Source organism: Engraulis encrasicolus, chromosome 7 (assembly GCF_034702125.1).
Source record: "Engraulis encrasicolus isolate BLACKSEA-1 chromosome 7, IST_EnEncr_1.0, whole genome shotgun sequence".
Taxonomy (NCBI): domain Eukaryota; kingdom Metazoa; phylum Chordata; class Actinopteri; order Clupeiformes; family Engraulidae; genus Engraulis; species Engraulis encrasicolus.
The window spans coordinates 13,543,548-13,563,850 of NC_085863.1; the positions used below are offsets into that span (position 1 = coordinate 13,543,548).

At 41.2% G+C, this 20,303-nt stretch overlaps 1 protein-coding gene across 1 annotated transcript; it reads right to left on the reverse strand.

Moving 5' to 3' along the window:
- Positions 1–712: 712 nt before the first annotated feature.
- On the reverse strand, positions 713–20,188 carry exoc5 (exocyst complex component 5). The gene is made up of 18 exons (XM_063202365.1): positions 19,969–20,188; positions 19,033–19,127; positions 18,403–18,550; positions 16,193–16,387; positions 15,840–15,904; positions 15,184–15,212; positions 14,296–14,405; positions 13,801–13,845; positions 13,391–13,531; positions 10,173–10,255; positions 9,075–9,281; positions 6,966–7,116; positions 6,102–6,210; positions 4,494–4,614; positions 4,080–4,166; positions 3,129–3,237; positions 2,122–2,337; positions 713–1,707 (listed from the first exon to the last, which is right to left on the reverse strand). The coding sequence occupies exons 1-18, from the start codon at positions 19,993–19,995 to the stop codon at positions 1,519–1,521; spliced, it is 2,127 nt and encodes a 708-aa protein (XP_063058435.1). The 5' UTR covers positions 19,996–20,188; the 3' UTR covers positions 713–1,518.
- Positions 20,189–20,303: the final 115 nt, after the last annotated feature.

Sequence of the window (20,303 nt, forward strand, 5' to 3'; positions counted from 1 at the left end):
TTTGTATTATGGGCAGAACATTGTGAATTATGTGGCACTGTACCGGTATGTGCTGCTGTATGTGCAGTAGGGACGAGTATTAAACCTCCTTGTGTAAAAAAAAATTGTGGCCTGTTGTCTGTAAACCGAGTGTTGATGCCGAACTGTCTGAACACCTCTGGGTTCAGAATTCAGATTAATGGGGGCTTGGTGGCTCAATGAGCCAAGACGCCATAACATGCCCCTTCACTGGCCATGTTTAAGCAACACCTTAAGACACATCTCTTCCTGGAGGCTTATGGCTGCTAGTTCCACAAGCACTTTCACTTACATGCATTCACACACACACTCACTACACACTACACACACTGACGCGCACACACACTCACACTTTCCAACACAACACTCTGTGAAGCGTCCTTGGGTGTTTTGAAAGGCGCTATATAAAACGAAAGTATCATTATTATTATTACACCGACGGGACCCGGGTTCGATTCCGACCCGAGATCCTATGCCAATCCTTTCCCCCCTCTCTCCACAATCATTTCCAGTGTGTCTGAACTGCCCTGTTTGGCTAAATAAAAGTGAAAAAGTGCTTGTCCTTGCTCTGCTAACGTTTACATCCCTGTTGCCTATGAAAAGATAAGCAAGACCAAGGTTTGACCCCCACCATTCATGTAATGACATGCATCATTTGTTTATGGAAGATTGACAACACACCTTGATCATCATCTTGACTTGTTGAGATTCATGTTTTATTTCATTCATTGTCATGTTATAGGTTATGTGGTGTTCAGTCATATACAAATGATATTCAATCAGCATATTAATCATGAGGCTCTACCTCCTCATCTGATCATGACACCAAACTGACAACTTCAGTGGGATACTCATCATTTCATTGCAACGAGTCTGTACAATTCAAAAAGGACATAATTAACACGTTTCAATAAAAAAAAAACAATGTGTAGCAACACAAGGAGAAACAGGGAAACAGTGATGTTTGAAAGTTTGAAAATAATTTGACCGCATGTTGCTCATAGGGATGGATGCCAGAGTTTTTCAACTAAATCAGTCTGTCTGGTGTGTAACATTAAAAACCATTGGTCTTATGTCATTACATTATTTATAATATACAAGACAGGAGACCAGATGGATCCTTAACATGAATAGGAAGGGGCAGAGGCTTTGCGTCTCGACTACTGCTTGTAGATCGAGATGAATGATCACCACGCCAAGCCATTTACTCGTCTCACAACAGTTGCATCATTCAGTGGAGTGTTTTGGCACAAAATAAAGCAACACATTTTCAACAGCGTGACCAATGTTTAAAAACCAAACAAACAAAACAAAATCAAACAAAGGAAAAAAAACATGAAGACATAAGCCCACCTCTCTAATGAATATTAATTTATTATGATTTATTATCCATTAGTGTTTGTAATGGGGATTAAAGTCATTGTGTTTCGTTAAAGCGGGGGACTAAAACAGCACCAGGTTTAAAAGCGGCAGTTGGGTGTGTGTGTGTGCGTAGTGTAGTTAAGTGAAATGGCGAGCGAGGCGTGAACCGCGGTAGTCTCCCCTGAGCTGGACGAAGGCGTGCAGGAGGGTGCGGTCCAGGTTGGTCAGCTGCTCACCTGAGCACACCTGCTTCAGGTTGTCGGGGGCAACCACCAGGAGGTTGCAGAGGGCGTGGAGAGTGTCGAACAGCTGCAGCACCAGCGGCACCTGAACGCAGCAAGAAGAACAACGTTCAACTCCGAGAAGCTTACTTCAACAATGCACAGTAAAAAGTAGTGTTGATTTAACACTTTGAGAGTTGATTTAACATCTTCAAGCGTGTATTTAGTCCCAGAGTACTCTCTAAATGTTGAATTAAAAATGCTTTCCTTACTGTGTGACTATAGCACATAAGAATAATACGTACAATACACAGTATAATATATAGTAATGATGATTAGCTGCAATACCAGGACACCTGAATACAGCAAGAACAAGAACATTAAACTGGTAAGTTTGATTTAACAATGGCATTGTTTAAATGACTTTGCAGGTCATGTCCTCTACGTCAAAAATTGCTGCCTGGTCAACGTTAGTCAGAAATTGACGAGCTTGGAATGTGACTGTGTTGGCCCGACTCACCCTGAAGTCCTTAGCGCAGCGTCGGTACTCGGCGACGTCGCAGATGGCCAGCATGCCGCCCATGGAGCTGTACTGGTAGCCCTGCAGGTGCTCGTGGATCAGCCGGTGGAAGCGCACGCCCAGCTCCGCCAGCACCGTGTCCACGTTCTTGCCGTCCATCGACCGCCGCACACGCTCCACCTGCCCCGTCACGTACGTGCACACCTTCGAGCACGCCTGCACGGTGTTGAGATGACAGAAGAAAGAGTGGGGGATCAGGCGCTAATTATTCTTTGCCATCCGACGTGCACTTCCTACTGTTTTTTTTTTTTTGGGGCTTCGAACAGACCACACACAGATTTTAAAGTTCACTAAAAGTTGACAGTAGTAACTAATTACTGATTAGTTTCTTACTGTTTAGTTAGTTTCTAACTAATTACTGATTATTTCTTCCGCCGTGAGATTTTTTCTTTTTTTTCTACTCGATCCACGCTGCGCCCTGCTGCAGATAATCAGCATGGAATTCGCCCTCTTCCAAGACATAACAGAAAAATACGCCTCATACTGTAAAATCTGCGTTGGTTTTGTTTGTCTTTAAAGGGACACTGTGCAGGAAATGGTCAAAAAGGGTACTGCAACTATGCTGATCATTGAAACTGGGCTGCCAATTGATCTTTCCATGAAAGTGTAAGTGTAAGTAATAAACAAATATGTTCTAGTATGGTCCAAGTAGAGTCATTTTTGCAGCTAAAAATGACTATTTTTGGAAATTCAAAATGGCGGACCATGGAGAAGATCCCCCTTATCATGTATGAAAAGTGCAATTTTCCCAGTCATAATGAATACTCAAATTGATGGTGGTGGTAAGTATTCATGAAAAAGGTAACATTAGTGAATGGGCGGCATAAATTCTGGAAATAAACAACTAAAAATCTCACACAGTGTCCCTTTAATCCTCAAATGAAGGATTAATTCTACTGTAAATGATGAATAGTGTGTGAGAGGGTTGGTTATGTTCTTAGTCTTACAGTGGTGTACTGGATCATGACGTTGTTCTCATCCTCCGGCTTGAAGTCTGTTTTCTTCTGTTCTGTTGCCAGGATCTGTTTCATCTGGTTCATCATGCAGTTTAGTGTCCTGTTGGGCAAAAAAAAAACCATTAAACACAAGCAGGTAATTGGAGTCCTTCTGGGTCTTCACCTTTTTCCTTGGTGCTCATCAGTGTAGGGGCTCTCAAGTTTAGTCCAAGAAGAGAAGTTCTGAGGCACTCAATGTTGCAATTTTTTTGTACTTTTCATTTGGCTACAGAAACGCATAGGCAATTGTGGCCAAATAAAAAGTACTAAAAAATTGCAACCTTGAGTGCCTCAGAACTTCTCTTCTTGGACTAAAAAAAACATTATTTACACTACATGACCTTGCACTGGGCTGATGCCCATATCCTGACGCTAGGGACACATAGCAGGCCGAAACGAGCGAGGTGAACAGAGGCGGAATTCAGTGTTCCATTCTGACTGCTCATCAGTTCGTCGCGGCAAATCAAATGGAATGGAACGGTTACAGTATTTTGTTGATTTGATTGGCCGCCACAGGCTCCTCATTTGCATGGTATTAAGGAAATAATTTTACTTCGCTTCGCTTCTATTTGCTTGTGTTCGCCTCACTCATAGGGAATGAATGGCGAAGTTTGCTTCGCTTGGCCAAATTCGCGTCTGAGTGATATGCATTGGAGTAGACACAGTACCTGTTGTGAGCAACTGGACTTTGTTTTAATCTTAGCTCAAGATGCTTACAGCTACACACTTTTCTCCATTAGATGTTTTACATGAGGAAAAAGCCAGAGAGGTTTGAACTTGAAATCAAACTATGCAGTAGGTGTTGTTGCTCCAAACACAATTCCATTGCCTTGTATGGCAATGACAATACATTTATCTTATACAACATGTGGTCAATACAGCTGAATAGGTGTAGACACTAACTTATCGATGCCACTGTCCAGTTTGACTTCCATCTGTTCAATGACCTCCTTCTTCTTGTGTAGACACTCTGTAAGCTTAGGCGATGAGCTGGGGGGGGGGAAAGAAACATGCCATTTCACATCTAAAAAGTTTGAAAAGTTTGTGGAACGAAACCATACAGAGAGTATTCTACACAATGTTACAGTGCTACAATTTCACAGTTATCAGATTAAATATATGTTGAATACACGCTATGAGCTTACTCCCTGATTTGGTAGATTCTATGCTGAACTGTGACACATGCACAACTTTATACGTGTACAAAGATTCAGTGCAACATATGTTACAAGAAAACATAAAGACACACTTAAGCACATGTATAAATACAAAACATGACATTTGAAGAAAATTAAAAACAGCACCTTTCTATCTCACCTGATAAGGGGCATGAGATGATCGTTGAACTGCTTGTCAAACAGGTGGAAGATGGTGTTGGCTTGCTGAACCACATCCAGAAAGTACAGGTTGGCATTTTTGGCATCACCAGTAGGAATCCCTGTGACAGGGAAGTTAAACAAGAGGGCATTTCAGTCATGGGAGGACAATAGTTTAGTTCAAGAAGGTAGGTCTGTACACTGCGGAATAAGCTCCAAAAAATAAACTTAAAACGGCAACATTTTGATCACCCTGGATCTTCGTCAGTATCCAGGGTGATCGAAACGTTGCCGTTTTAAATACGACTATTTTTTTTTGTTTATTTCGCAGTGTGCAGATCTACCTTTTTGAACTGTCTGACTGTCTGGCAGCTGCAACAAGTGACTTTGGATGTGTGCCCCCTACCCAAAACTAGGACAATAGGTTAGCAAACATGGCTATGGTGGTCTCATGGCTATAGTGTATGGGCGCCATAGATTGCAAGGGGTTGGCGGACATTTACCAAAATAATATTTGTGATTATTAGACCAAAAAAAACATGAAAGGTGCACGGTGTAGAATGGTGGCCAGATTAGGTACTGCAACTATGCTGCTCATTGAAACTCTACTGCCTATTGCCAGATTGGATCTTTCGCAGCTAAAATGTCTTTTTGTGGAAATGCAAAATGTCATACATGGAGAAGATCCACTTTTTCATGTACGTATAAATGTGCCATTTTCCCTGTCATAATGAATACTTAAAATGTGATGGTGGTGGTAAGTAAGGTCACAGTTGTGAATGGGCAGCATGAACTCTGGAAAGAAACTACTAAAATAAAAATATTACACTGTGCACCTTGAAGGCACTGATTAATATCTCCGGCAAAATCCACTGTGATTTAACACATTAATTCTTTTAGTCTGCGTATACTGTATATTCGGGTAGAATTTGGAGTTGGGGAGGATGTGGCTGATCTCGGACACAGGAAAGGAGGGTTGTAAAGTGATACTGTCCCATTTTTGGAAATAAGCTCATATTACACCTTCCCTCGAGTTAAATTATTGAGTTTTATCTTTCTCCTGTACTTCCTGTCGTTTTCCGAGTACGGCAGTGCAAATTCTATGAGACCAGCTAGCCGCCAGCTGATCTCATAGGACTCAATGTTAACTGCTAGAATGGAGGTAAAATTTGCACTGCCATACTCGGAGAACAGTTGAACGTACAGGAGGAAGGTAAAACTCAAGGGGAGGTGTAAAATTAGCTTATTTCCAAAAATGGGACAGTATCACTTTAAGGAAAAAAAAGTCTGGGAACCACTGTACTAGCTGACCAAATGATGAAATGACTCCAATATAACTAGAAATGATTGATTGATTGATTCCTTGACCTGATCCCTGGCGTTGTTTATGGTATTTTATTGTATGATGATGTTCTTATTTAATTTATTCATGATGTGTTTTTTAACTTTTTTATAACCATATTTATGGTCATTTTAACCTTTATTGGCCACTGCACTTTATGTCTGTCCTGTGGTACATGTTGTTGCTGTCTATATGTGCTTATGTCTTGCTGCACACCTAATTGCTCCTTTTGGGGACAATAAAGTTGAAAAGTTGAAGTTGAAATACCTATATGACCGATTTCCAGGGCATAGTCGATGTGTTCTACACACAGATATTCCACCAGGAGGAGAAATATTGAGAAGGCGTTCTTAGGAAGGTCTGCCGGATCGGACAGCTGAGAAACACAATAGAAACATTACATTACATTACATTACATTGCACTTAGCTCACGCTTTCATTTATTCGAAGCGACTTACAGTTATTTTTTCAGGGTATTGGTTACAGTCCCTGGAGCAATGTGGGATTAGGTGCCTTGCTCAAGGGCACTTCAACCATGGATGGAGATGTAGGGAGAGGTCAGGGGGGATTCAAACCTGCAACCCCTAGATTGAAAGACCAACTCTCTAACCACGAGGCCAAGCTGCCCCATTAATATCACTTTGAATAGAGAAAAAACGTAATACCTTAATTATTTGAGCTGGTATACTACTAGTAAGTTCTTATTGTATGTACTGTATACCTCATGGCCCTCAATTAAATTTAGTCACTCTCTTTCAAGACACAAATGTGATTACAGGTGTGGTTGTGACTGACATGAACTTAGACGCTGTTTGCACGTATACGAGTATCCATTTAGGCCTTTTGTATGTAAACAGAGTTCTAGTTCCTAGAAACAGATGTTGTATTGTATTGTATTGTAACAATGGTGATTTAAAAAAAAATAAACATGCCATAGATCAAAATGTAAACTGATGAAAAAAAGATCTGTTTTAAAAAAATATCCACACGTGTAATCAAAGATTAGTGATTCTCAACGGGGGCTTTGCAGGTGTTTGGAGGCTTATGATGAGGTCCAGGGGGTGTTTATTCAAAACAGGTTGAGAACCACTGCCTTAGATCAAATGCAAATGTTAACCCGGCGTTCAGTACCTTGTTGCACCTTTCAAAGGCACGACGCGTCTCCTGCAGGAGGTTGACGACCACTTCCTGAGACAGCAGCGTCTCGCCATGCATATCGATGCTGGCACCCAGGGTGAGGTTGGTGCGCTGACGAATCTTCTCCTTCAGCTCCAGCATACTACTGCAGGACAGCAGGTAAAGGAAGTCACGTGTTACTAGAGTACCATACTTCCTCCAATAACTATTATACTAGGGGGTCAAAGATGTGTTTGTCATTCATTGTAACGGATACCTTCTGCTGACTGTAACTGTAAAAAAAAACATGATTTTAAATTGTTTCAAGTGAATGGATGACAGCCGAGGCTTTCATGAATTCCCTGAAAAAACAAATAAAATAACATGTTTTTTACAGTTACAGTCAGCAGAAGGTATTCATTACACTGAATGACAATTTCATTTTGCACGACTTTGACCCTAGGGTCCACTATTATTAACCCACTGATGCCTGAAGCACCTGCAAAAAATGCCTGCTGAATGCCTAAGCCCTCAGTTGCCCTCAGCCTATAAAAACCCAAATATCTTAACCTCTGATGCACATAAAAACAAGAGACATGGTTGCTAAGACCCTCATCTTGCATTAGAATGTGTTCATTCAAACTGTAACATACCCACATTTTTATTTTAAAACTAAAATCTCAAGAGCCTGAATGCAGCGTATATGTGTCTCCAGGCACCAAAGGTCAAACAACATATACGAGTCATCAGGCTAAAATGGGTTAATACAACATTAGTTTAGACTGAGCTACAAATAGGTACCCTGGGCAAAAGCCGACTATTGACTCAGTCATTCAGTCTGGAACAAGCTACAAGGAATCCGTTCCCATGGAGGGTGGGGCCTTACTCTGCAATTTGAACTCATTGGAGTTCCTTTAACCAATCAGCAACAATCTTAGATGGACTACAATGGACTCTGAGGGTAAGTTCTGCGTCACCTCTCTCAACTGTTTGCTGATGGGCAGAACCGTGAACGAATCGAGCAAGGCGTGTTGGGCCAGACTACTGTGCGGAGCCAAAATCTTTGGGCGGAAGTGCATAGGATGGCGTCGCCAGGCTAACAAATAGGGGCAGGCTACAATTAAATTTGAAGGAGGCTTTTAATACCATAAGGAGGCTGAGAGCACTGAAATTCAGGACTGACAGACTGGGGAAATCATTTGTCCCTAGAGCCATGCAACTGTATAATTTGTCCATTAAGGACAAAGAGAAACTCCTGGACTTTTCTGCATGACCACCTTATTTATTTTTATCTACTTTTTTTACTTTTTTATTTTCATATTCTTTTTATTCTTTTTATTTTTTTATTTTTTTATTTATTATTATTTTTTTTAACTTCTCTTTTTAATCTACAGAGCAAACTGGACAAAGAATTTCCCCTTGGGGATAAATAAAGTTTAATCTAATCTAATCTATAGGTAATCTAATCTAAGAAAAAAAAACATATTTGCCATAGATAAAGAGACACTTCCTGTGACACGGCCTATAATTAAAAGAGGCAGATTCATGTTACTAAACGAGGCAGCCTACTATTAGCGGCCAGGCTATAAAATTGAGGAATCACGGTAAGGCAGTTAAAGAAAAAAATAAAGTAGTAGTTTATTTAAGTTGACTGAATGACAGATGAATATTGCCTTTTCAATGCCACCAAAACACTCACTTTGCATTGTACAGATTAAAAAGAAAAGTTGTAAAATGATTTGTCTCCCTGTCATTTATTTTAACATCACAAAAACCTGACATCTGAACAGGGGTGTGTAGACTTGTTATGGCCACTGTAGTCAGGGCTCGAGTGGTAGGGTTATTTTGGGGGATAACAAATCCCCCCCCACCCCCCCACCCCCCCACACACACACAATGACAATGGTCTAAAATCATCCCCATCAATGAAAATAGTCAAAAACCATCACCCTCCAAAACAGGCATCCCTGCTTCACATATTTTTTTTAAACTTGCACTTCTAACAACTACATTTTCAAAATGCTCTTGGGGAGAAAAAAAACCCGAACCCCAAATAATCAGAATCCATCTCTGATCATCCACCCTGCTTAGATTATTGATATCCACTGTACACTGTTCACGTACCCTGTCCCCAGCGGCCTCTTCTGGTGGTTCTTAGACTCGTAGTAGCGTTGCAGGATCATGGCACTGCGGCTCTGCAGGTACTGGCGCTCCATGTCAATGTAGTTCTCCAGGTAGCCAGAGAATATGTTCTTGGTTAGCCGCGCCAGGAACGTGTGCTTGTCGGAACCCAAATTGAACTCGGCCAGTTTGTTTGTCAGCTGTGCTGTCCTGCGGGACATTGAAAAGGGTAAAACAACAGCAAAGACATTAGATTGCGGTATCATTATTCAAAAATTCTACCGTGGTCAAAGACAGTGCACATTAAACAATGATCATGGCTGTATTCATCTGATATTTGTAATCTGTGATGTGCATGATTTCATTAATTCAAAGCAAACATTGGGTATTGTTAAATAACAATTAAGTGGAATTCAGGCCTGATCATTGATTGTTTAATCTAAATAAGATTGAGACCTTATTAGGGATGCACCGATACCACTTTTTTGAAAACCGATACAAGTACAAGTACATGAATGTGTGTACTTGCCGATACCCAGTACCAATACCGATACCTTTTACCACCAAAATACAATGAAAATAAATACATGGCCTTGTTTTTTTCCACCTATGATATTTTTATTGTCCATTTCCATGTAGATGTAAATGTATGAGGTGGCACTTTTTTCCATGCTGCTTTCAAGTCCATAGAACGGGACAAGATTTTGCATTGTGTTGTGTAATAGCATTATCGTTCCTGGTATCGGCAAGTGCTTGACGAGTACGAGTACGAGTACGATGAGCAGTATCGGGTGCCGATACCGATACCATCCTAGACCTTATGATTAAAATTGTGCCATACCGTATATGGCCTGAAGGTTATACTGTATGTAAGTGCAGTACAGACTTGTACGAAATTCCGAATTGAAATTCACAGTAATGGCATAATATGAACACTAGGTGGTGGTGTTCTATGTACTCTGAATGGGTGGTGTAGATTAAATTCAAAGAAATTCAAGGTAATGACTCCACCTAGTGTTCATATTATGGCATTACTTTGAATTTCAATTCATTCAATTTGGAATTTCGTACAAGCCTGGTGCAGTAGTTCTTGTAGTGTACCTGGAATAAAGGTCATAGAGGTTCTTGAGGTACTGCTCAACGTCAGAGTGCCGGGCCTCATCCAGCTTCTCCTTTACATGTGCCTAACAAACAAAAGAACGCATGCAGTACAAAACATGTTTCACATTTGTCTTGCCATACCAAATTGGAGCAAATATACTGTACATACAAATACAGCGAGCTATACAAAGAAATCTGAATGAATAGCTATGAAATAATTTCCCTGTAAAGACAGAGCTTAACAAAGTTCAAGTAAACAGTAAGTATTGAAGTTAATTTCCACTGCCTAGGGGTGGGCGATATGGCAAAAATGTCATATCACAATTTTTTTTACATGAAATCTCGATTTCGATTTTTTTTATCACAATCTTCCATCCAAAAAATAAAAACAACAAAAATCAATTTTGATATGCTTGCAATTTGTAATTTGCAGTTAATAAAATGTTAACACACTGATGACACTCTCATAAAGTGCACAATTAGAATATAATAATGTCAAGAATAAAAGTGAGAACAACAACACAAGTAAGTAAACATCACTTTGATACTGATAGTTAACATCCTCACTGCAAGACGATCTATACGATTTCTTCACTTTGGCAGATTCGAGACGATCTTGTACTCGATATCACAATTCACAATTTATATCGTCATATCGCCCACCCCTACCACTGCCCATCATCTTGTCAGACACCCTGATCTCTACGTAGTCCATGGAAGCTGGCACTAAAATAACTCTTTAATTTAGTACGAAACACCTAGACTTCTTTCCATTCTCCTAACTTCCGTCCTCCCTTCTGCTTGTGGCCTCGTGATGACATAATTGACGACAGACGTTTAATTCCATATTTTGGAAAAGAGCCATTCAAAGGTCACTTTCTCATTCGCAATAGGGATCCTGAAAAGTCCCCCAGAAGTTGTTGTGGCTAGGCTGACAGCGGGGAAACGTTATCATTTTCTCCACAGAGGCGGGGGCAACAGCAAAGCATGAGGCCATGAGCACAGGTTGAGGACGAGAGTTAAGGGCCGTACACACACGTCGCTGCTATTTACTCGCTACTTGCTCACTCGCCTACTGGCCACTCGCTCTGGGTGATTTTGTTTACTGGTTGTCATGGTTCCCGCTGTCCGCGCCAATAACGTCCATACGAAACAAAATGTAGGCCTACGCTGTTTAACGTTGATCATGTGCTGTGCATGTTGATGGTGTACACTGTATTTGATGTATTTTCCTCAACACTTTTAACCAAAGTGTGATGGCGTGCAGAAGTTGGGTGGTCAGAACACCACAGGGGCAACGTCACCTGTCAATAATCTGTATTCTGCATTCCAATTGGTTACTCGCTTAACTCGCGTCGCTTGAAGATAAAATACGCTTATCTCGGAACCCGCCCACATCGCATCGCTTGTACTCTCCTCGCCTACTCGCCAGCGAGACTCGCTGGAACACGTAGACATTAAGGCTGTAACGATATTGCATCGAACCGAGGTATCGCGGTACGCAGACCCACGAACCCCTATCGCGAAACTGCCTCGCAGAATCGCGATGCGCCCTTTAAAAGTTGTTACCAAAGTTCTTCCCTAACAAAATCTCTGTTGTTACTCCTCAGTCTAGAAAACAGCAGCATAAAGGCAAATGTTTGCATATGCGCTTAAAAAAGACAAGTAGAAAAGGGGCGCACATGTGCGAGTAACACTTCCATTCATCCCTCTCTTATAAAATGTTCCGTCCAACCAGCACGTGCATTTGTTATTATCAATTGCCTGAGCAACCTCCGCGAGACGAAACACTTGGAAACGTCGGAAGGTAAAGCACAGAAATGAACAACAGACCCAAGAAGGCTTTATCAAACGTGTGAAGGTGTTAAGATTCATGCATGCGCCGATGCTGTTGAGTGGAGATAGACGTTGAGCAGAGAGAGAGAAAGAGAGCGAGAGAGCGAGATGCTCCGCCTGCCCAAATTCATAAACCACGCGACGCTCTATCAGGGAAGTGTCTGAAGTCGGGCGAACGTTGAGGTCGATGTGGATATTAATAGGCAGCGTTATTCTTCCCCGCGTTGACCGCCTGCCTAGCGAAAACATGCTCCATTTCAGCCTGCATCCATTCCCGCTCTTGACAAAATGTCAAATCACAAAACCAAACAAAGGACAACGTGCCTGTTGCATAGTGAGAACATAGGCTAACTGAGTTTCGAGTTTTGTTTGTATAAGCGTGCGCACGCTGCTGCACGATCAAAAAAGTTTAAAAAAAGTAAAAAAAAATAGGCTATTAAACATCAAAATTAAGTGTTGCATTTTTGTAAGTAACTTCACACAACATGTTTCCTGACGAAATATGACCAGTGTTGTTTCAGTTAATGTTTGGATATTAATTGGATAATGTTTGATAATGTGAGACAGTTGTTAGACTAATACTATTAGTCTAACAACTGTCTCACATTATCAAACATTAAATCCTATTAGTAATAGGCTACCTACTGGAACCCTGACCCTTCTCTCTCCGTCTCTGTCTCCCTCACACACGTTCAGCATCTCAGCATCATATGATCTAAGCCTATTAATAAGAAGCCTACTTTTCCTTGGTGAACTAATATCCCTTATTGTGCTTTGATGTCAACACCTGGGGAACAGGTTGCAGTGGTATATCTGCAGCATCATTTAGGTACACCTACAAAATTAATGTAGGCAGGTAGGCCTACATGCAAAAAGAAATCATATATATAGCCTATATAGGCCTATAATTTATTTTCTTCTTTTTTTCCTTTAAAAATAAAATAAAATCGTGGGGCATATCGAACCGTGGGTCATATATCGTGATAGAAACCGAATCGTGGGTTGGGTGTATCGTTACAGCCTTAGTAGACATTCTATTGACTTCATCCGCTGAGCGAGTAACTAGCAGCGACGTGTGTGTACGGCCCTTTAGGATATTGGAAAGGACCCCTAACATAACTATTAACCCATTGTAGCCTGGAGACACATACAGTATATGCTGCCTTCAGGTTCTTGAGATTCATGGGATTTTATTAAAAATGTGGGTATGTTAGAGCTAAATTAACATATTCTAATGCAAAACGAGGGTCCCAGCTTTGAAATGCAACTCATTTCATGTTTGTATGTGCTTCGGAAGTTGAGATATTTAGGATTTAATAGGCAGAGGGCACCCTTTCCCAAAAAGGGCTTAGGCTAAAATGTGTTAAATATCCAAAGCTTACCTGTAATTGGTTATCGAAAATGCTCTGAATGAGTTTGGCCATGACCGTCTCTGGGCTGCTGAACACTTCCCCAACTTGCTTGTTGACGCGCTGACACAGACGTGCTGTGTCCTCAAACACATCATTGGACAGGTAAGCGCCCTAGAAAGAATAAAAAAGACCAAAACAATGACCAATACATCACATTATATTACATTACATTACATTATTATATTGCATTTGGCAGACGTTTTATAACCAAAGCGACTTTCAAAAGAGGACATAATCATAGCAAACATCACTAGCAGATACAAAGTGCACAGGAAATACAGTATAGAGAACAGCAAGTGCAGATCACAACCACAGATGAGAGAACAGACATCAAAGTATGAGAGTCAACAATTCTTGAAAAATCCTCCACGTATACTCACGTCTTGACACTGCTTGATGTAAACGTCTACGCAATGTGCATAACCCTGAAAGACACAAAGAGGAGAATTTTAGACTTCAAACAACGAACACATTTCACTGATTTATATCTTAAGCATTATACACCATTGTATTGGAATTCATCACAGTTTACACAGCGCCAGAAACTTCAAAATTTCTACTGACTGTATATTGCCACAGACGTTACATTTTGATGGAGGTTGATTGGAAATGAATGGACCTTTTAAGGCTTTTACTCCTACAACTGTATCATCACCAGTCTGAATAGGGTAGATGACCACAGCGCCCCCCCACCCCCCCCCCCCCCCCCCCCCCGCCCCCCCCCCCGCCCCCCCCCCCCCGACCCCCCCCCCCCCCCCCCCCCCCCCAATGTACCCACATTGACCCACACTTTGATAACACTTGGAAATGATAAAAACAATAGACCAACAGTCCAACACAGGGTTAAGGGATCTTTACACTGGCCATTTCATCACCTTGAAGTGAAGGAGGACAGCGGCGACCTCGTGCATGCGTCCTATCTCCCCGTTGCGCTGGGCCTGGGTGAACTCCATTATTAGCTGTCGCTCCAGATCATGGTACTTACCTGCAACAGGCAGGATCACACGTTTACACACATCACACGTTTACATACAGTAGATCACACGTTTACATAGATCACAAGTTTACATAGATCACAAGTTTACATGGATCACACGTTTACATACAGTAGATCACACATTTAAATAGATCACAAGTTTACATGGAACACAAGTTTACATAGATCACACGTTTACATAGATCACACGTTTACATGGATCACATGTTTACACAGATCACATGTTTACATGGATCACATGTTTACACAGATCACACGTTTACATAGATCACAAGTTTACATAGATCACAAGTTTACATGGATCACATATTTACATAGATCACACATTTACATGGATCACATGTTTACACAGATCACACGCTTTAGCCTAAATCAAGGGGCTGTTTATACGAGGACGATTGCGAAAGAAAACGTCAAAATATTTCATCAAAAGAGCCTTTCGTGTACACAGCAACCCCGCGATCAGGGCTTGAAGACGACCCAAGTTGCATCTCCGTCTTTACGGCAAAAAGAGCCAAACTTGTTTACATCCCATACACTTTTATGTCATACTTCTCCAGATTTTTGCGTCTTCAGGCCTCGTCTGTGCGGTTGTCGTGTAAACAAAAGTCACTTCAGGTCAAATATTTTGTCGTTTACTCTTGCAATCGTCCTCTGGTAAAAGGCATCGGAAAATTGAAGACAAGACGCCACTTCTGATATTCAGTTTTGATCGTCACCATATAAACGCAGCCTACGTTTGTGATGACAGAAAGGAATTACTCACTTGCAATTTTGGCCTTTACATCTGCAAACCTGTCAAAACAGAATAATAAAGTGAGGATTCATACTGCCATACAAAGTGCTACATATTTTGTCAACATCGAGTTTATACTGAAAATGTTCTCCAAATCTTCATAACACCTCTTGTGACCAAATGTTTTCCATTTTTAGAGATATTGCTATGTCAAATTTGCAGTAACAATACATATAATAAAACAATATCCAACATACGTAATACCAAGGCTTTGAATGCGTTTTTCTCCATTTCATTGCTGGCGAAGTTACTGCACTTTACCTTTGTAGGGCAGCATACAGTCCAGAAAATCAACAAAAAGGACTATGTTTATGTCACCATATTTAGGCCTACCAGTCTATCCAGATGGTTTCTTTGTGGATCATCTAAGAAGCATATTAATTGCAGTGCATTAATTACCCATTGCCAATTCATTTATGGGCATAACCTGCGGTTGTACCAGTCCGTTGCACTGTTGCAAAAAAACCTGGACATCATGATTAAAGGCTGTCTATCCTTCTCTAGCCACATTGCTTTGGTTGCCTTCTTCAGATGACAAACTGCCTTATGATGAATGACCAATATTGTGGCCTCAATGTTCTGTTTTTTTCCCCCTTCAAACCGGTGTGTGTCAGAAATATGCTCACCTGTCGAAAGGCAACTCTTGTGCTATTAGATGCAGCTTCTGGATGATGTCTGCAGCCTCCTTGATCTGTAGAAATAAGATTATGCTTGACTCGCTTTACATTATATTAAACATTAATATGATTGTTGAGTAATTAATTACATTCAGAATGTATTAATATCACATATCTGCCTTTTTTAAATTTTGACTGAAGATGTGGACAGTGGTGGGGAGGTCGGCATAGGGAAGGTGTTGCAAACAGACCAAGTCCAGCTTCGCCATAGGGTAAAATGATAGGGTGTGGGGCACACAGGGAAACGCTCGCTATGCCAGGTGGCCAGTCTAGCCCTGCCCAGGCTACTACAGCCCCTTTACCTTGTCAGGGTTGTTGAAGACGTCACTGCGCAGGTCCCCGTCCAGGAACTCGTTGAAGTACGTCATGAGCCTCTGGGCCTCCACCGCCCTCTGCCGCGGGGTGTTGACGCCCTCCAGCTGGTCTCCTAGGTGACACACTTTAGTGGCCACGTAGCTGATGTGCTCATCCAGCTCCTGGAAGTGCTGGAACGCCACCTGCATGCCACACAAACAAACAGTCAAAGCTTAAAGGGACACTGTGCAGGAAATGGCCAAAAAAGGTACTGCAACTATGCTGTTCATTGAAACTGGGTTGCCTATTGCCAAATTTGATCTTTTCATGAAAGTTTATTAATTAATAAACTAATATTTTCTAGTATTTTTTCCAGTCATAGTGAATACTTTGAATTTGATGGTGGTGGTAAGTATTCATGAAAAAGGTAACATTAGTGAATGGGCAGCATGAATTCTGGAAATAAACAACTAAAAATCTCACACAGTGTCCCTTTAAACAAACTGCCACCTTCCACACAAAGAAACACCGTTTTCAACAAGTCCGACAGGCGGACAAAGATGTGTCCGTCTATCTATGCACTGCCACCTTGTGGACACAGGAGGGAATTACAATTCGGAGAATGCATTTCAGACAAAGAATGCATTACAGGCGGACAGACGGACAGACGGACAGACCGACAGACGGATGGATGGACATACACTCTTATAGAGATGCTAGGACGCATTCAAAAAGGTTTAAACACAGGATGGTGTAACATAGTGCTGCTCAAAGGGGGCTATATACAGCCCGACCGGGGGGTGTTGGGGGAAGAGTGGGGGTGAGAAGGATACAGTGGAGAGGGGGCAGTAAACTTCAAAACATCAAAAAACATTGGTCTGCAGAGGCAAGCGCATGATCAAAAACAACATGATCCAAATTTAATCTTTAAAAGAGAAGGTCCATGAGAAATAACACATCTCGTTTGAGGTCACATAGTGGTAGGAGATGAACAATGAGAAGATAACTAATGCTAATGCTAACAAACTGACTTTCCATTTTAATTCTGTGGCTAGGGTGCAGAGACTTACCCCACCCGTATTTGAATACGGGCCTCCAGTGTACCACATTAGCATGATGGTCGAAGCACTCCATTCCAATTCCCCTATGGTTTTTAAGTTTGCTGTGCACAATATTTTGAAACAAATTTCCTCAGTCCTTTTCCTATAGAGAGAGCACTCTATTGACTCACACTGAATTTCTCTGTCAGCTCACTTACAGTTGACTAAGAAGCAATTTTTAATAATAATAATAATAATACATTTATTTTTGAGCGCCTTTCAAAATACCCAAGGACACTTTACAATCAAAAACAAATACACAACAGTAGAGAAAGTATAACAAAGCTTCAGTGAATTAACAATAGGAGGGTAATAAAAATGCAAGAATAAAATAGAAATAAAAGTAACTTACAATAAAATAAATGTTTTTTAAAATAAGAAAAAAGAAGTAGAATGCATTTGAAAATAAAATAAAAATGAGTGGGAAAAATAATATGTAAAATAAAAAAAAGTAGACTGATAATTAAAATAAGTGGAAGTGCCTGTCAGTGAAGTTAAAAAGCAGAAGAGAAAAGGTGTGTCTTTAGCTTAGATTTGAAAGTAGATAGTGAAGAGCATTGACGAATTTTTAGTAGATTATTTCCAATATGCAGACTCCCATCCTCGGCCTGTGCTTGTGGACTCGCATTTCGCTGACGCCCCTTCTCCGTGGAGAAAACAATCAAGTTTCTTCGTTGTCAACCTAGCCACAACAATTTTGGAGGGACTATTCTTCATTCACCATTCCAATTGCAAATGAGAAAATGACATTAGAATTGCGCTTTTGTGAGATATTGAAATACACTTCTGTTGTCAGTGACGTCATCACGAGGCCACAAGCAAGCAGGGGAGCAAGGGAGGATGGGAGTCCGCATATTGTAGTGTTTCTCAACGGGGGCGCTACAGCCCTCCAGGGGGCGTTGGGGAGCCCTAAGGGGGCGCTGAGAATGATACAACTGAGTGGGGGCGGGGCTTAGTTCCCATTGGGGGGCATTATATATTTTTCAATACTAAGGGCGGCTTTGGCGGACTTGTGATGCGTTCAAAGGGGCACTGGGAGGCTTATGATGAGGTCAAGGGGGCATTTGTTCAAAAAAGGTTGAGAACCAATGGCATATTAGAAAGAACACAGTATTGACCTGGTTGCTCCTCTGTAGGTCCTGGACTTTGTGAGCGAACTCTTTGGCTTCCCGGTGGCATGACTGCTCCAGCTTCTCCACCCTCCTCTGGATGCGTTCATCCAGCTGCTTCAACTCCTCGATGTGGTTCTGGAACTCATCCAGCAGCCTGCAATCCACAATTACACAGCAGGTACACACTCAGCAATGTCTTTTAAACAGCACTGCCCACCATAAGCAAAAAAATAAATAATAAAACTAAAAAATACAAGTAATGACATGGTCGTAACAAAAGCATCATCAAATCTCAAACTTGAAAATATTAGGTCATAGCTGATGTTATGTTGCTGTACATCTTGTAAAAAAAATGAAAAAAATAATAAAAAATAAAATAAAAAATTGTTTTAATTGAATTGATCTTTTAAAAAATCTTGAGTCTTGACTCAAGACCTCCTCCTTTTAACCATTAGGCGACAACTCTCTGACGTTGGTAGGAGTAAATGGATGCCACATGTCCGTGATCCTGTGTGTATTTATTTATGCATGATGCATTAGTGATGTTTTTGGTACTTGACACCTACATTTCCTGAACATTAGCTCTACAATAGTATTTCCACTTGTACAGTAGTAGTAGAACGAGTGCACTCTTACCGTTTAGGATCGAAGGCCTCTGCCCCTCCCTTTGAGCCCCCGCCTGGTGTCCTCCAGGCCAGCCTCTCGATGTACTCATCAGCATCAAATGGCTCCTACAAAACCAACAGATGACAGTACAGTAAGCCTCTCTCCAAGCCTCTGGACTTACAGTATACAAGTATAATATGCTTAACAACTGAATCCACTCCGTAGGCCTAGGCTATATCCTAATGACAGCTCTGATCTATCTCTGAGCCACTGGCATAATTATAGAATGGATTAAAGTGGTCTTCTATGTTTGCATTTGTCATTCGTTTTTAACACTAAACTTTGTTAGAGTACATTAATATAGACCACACACTCCCTGGCTCATACCCACCCATTTTGTATTGTTATGCCCTATTATGCACTAGGTCAATAGCTGATAGCGTAACCCCAGTGCCCCAGGGTCCAATTATGTTACATAGTTTTGGCGTTCAATCACTTGTGCAACCAATTACACTGCAAAGCCCTACTGTACACTTTGCATAAACATAATAGCACAATGGTTGACAGCAACATAGCATGTATTGCACAATAGTCTATATAGGCCTTACAGAAATGTACATGCAACGGCATGCTTAGTGTTCAGTGGGACAAACTGACGGTAGCAAATGGGTCAAAGATCACCAAAAGTCCATGTTTACAAACATATTTAATGCACTCATCATCGTGAGTTTAACATCTATTGTGATATGTCCGCCACCATCCCAGTTCTGTGTTAGGCTAGGTGGCTAATCACAATGAGTCATTTGACTATTTATATTGCATGTAATGGGAACTGAACCTCAAAAGCAACTCATTAATAACAAATGTGAATAGAAATAACCGCAAAGCATGTCCAAGACTAATGTCAAGTCGCCCACGAGCTGGTGTTCTTAGAATATGTTGTATGTTATGATCATGATAGCCCACCTCGAACAGCTGGGCTGCGGCTGCCATAGCGCGAGCCTTCGGGGCGAAATCCGTCAATAAATCCGCTGTTCGCAAATGGATTGGCTGTGATGAGTCAAGAAACTAAAATTTAAAAACAGTCAACACCCATCCTGCTACATAAATACTCCCAATTCAGGGTTTTACAGTAAAATGGGCCGCTGTTCAGTCGCTTCCTGTACCAGAGCATATCCGACCAAAGCAAAAAAGTGCAACATCTCGTGAATCTCGCGGCATTTCCCCTGCAACGGGGCGTTTCCGCTTAACTACTAATACAAAACAAAAGTTCATAGATCTTTTGCTACTGATTTATATTG

Bases quoted from the DNA above. Each gene is read 5' to 3' on its own strand.
- exoc5 (XM_063202365.1), bottom strand. From the start codon at position 19,995: ATGGCAGCCGCAGCCCAGCTGTTCGAG. The intron at 18,551-19,032 runs GTAAGAGTGCAC...TGTGGATTGCAG, and splicing joins GAGGCCTTCGATCCTAAACG to GCTGCTGGATGAGTTCCAGA. The intron at 4,615-6,101 runs GTATTTCAACTT...TCCCTGTCACAG, and splicing joins CCTGGAAATCGGTCATATAG to GGATTCCTACTGGTGATGCC.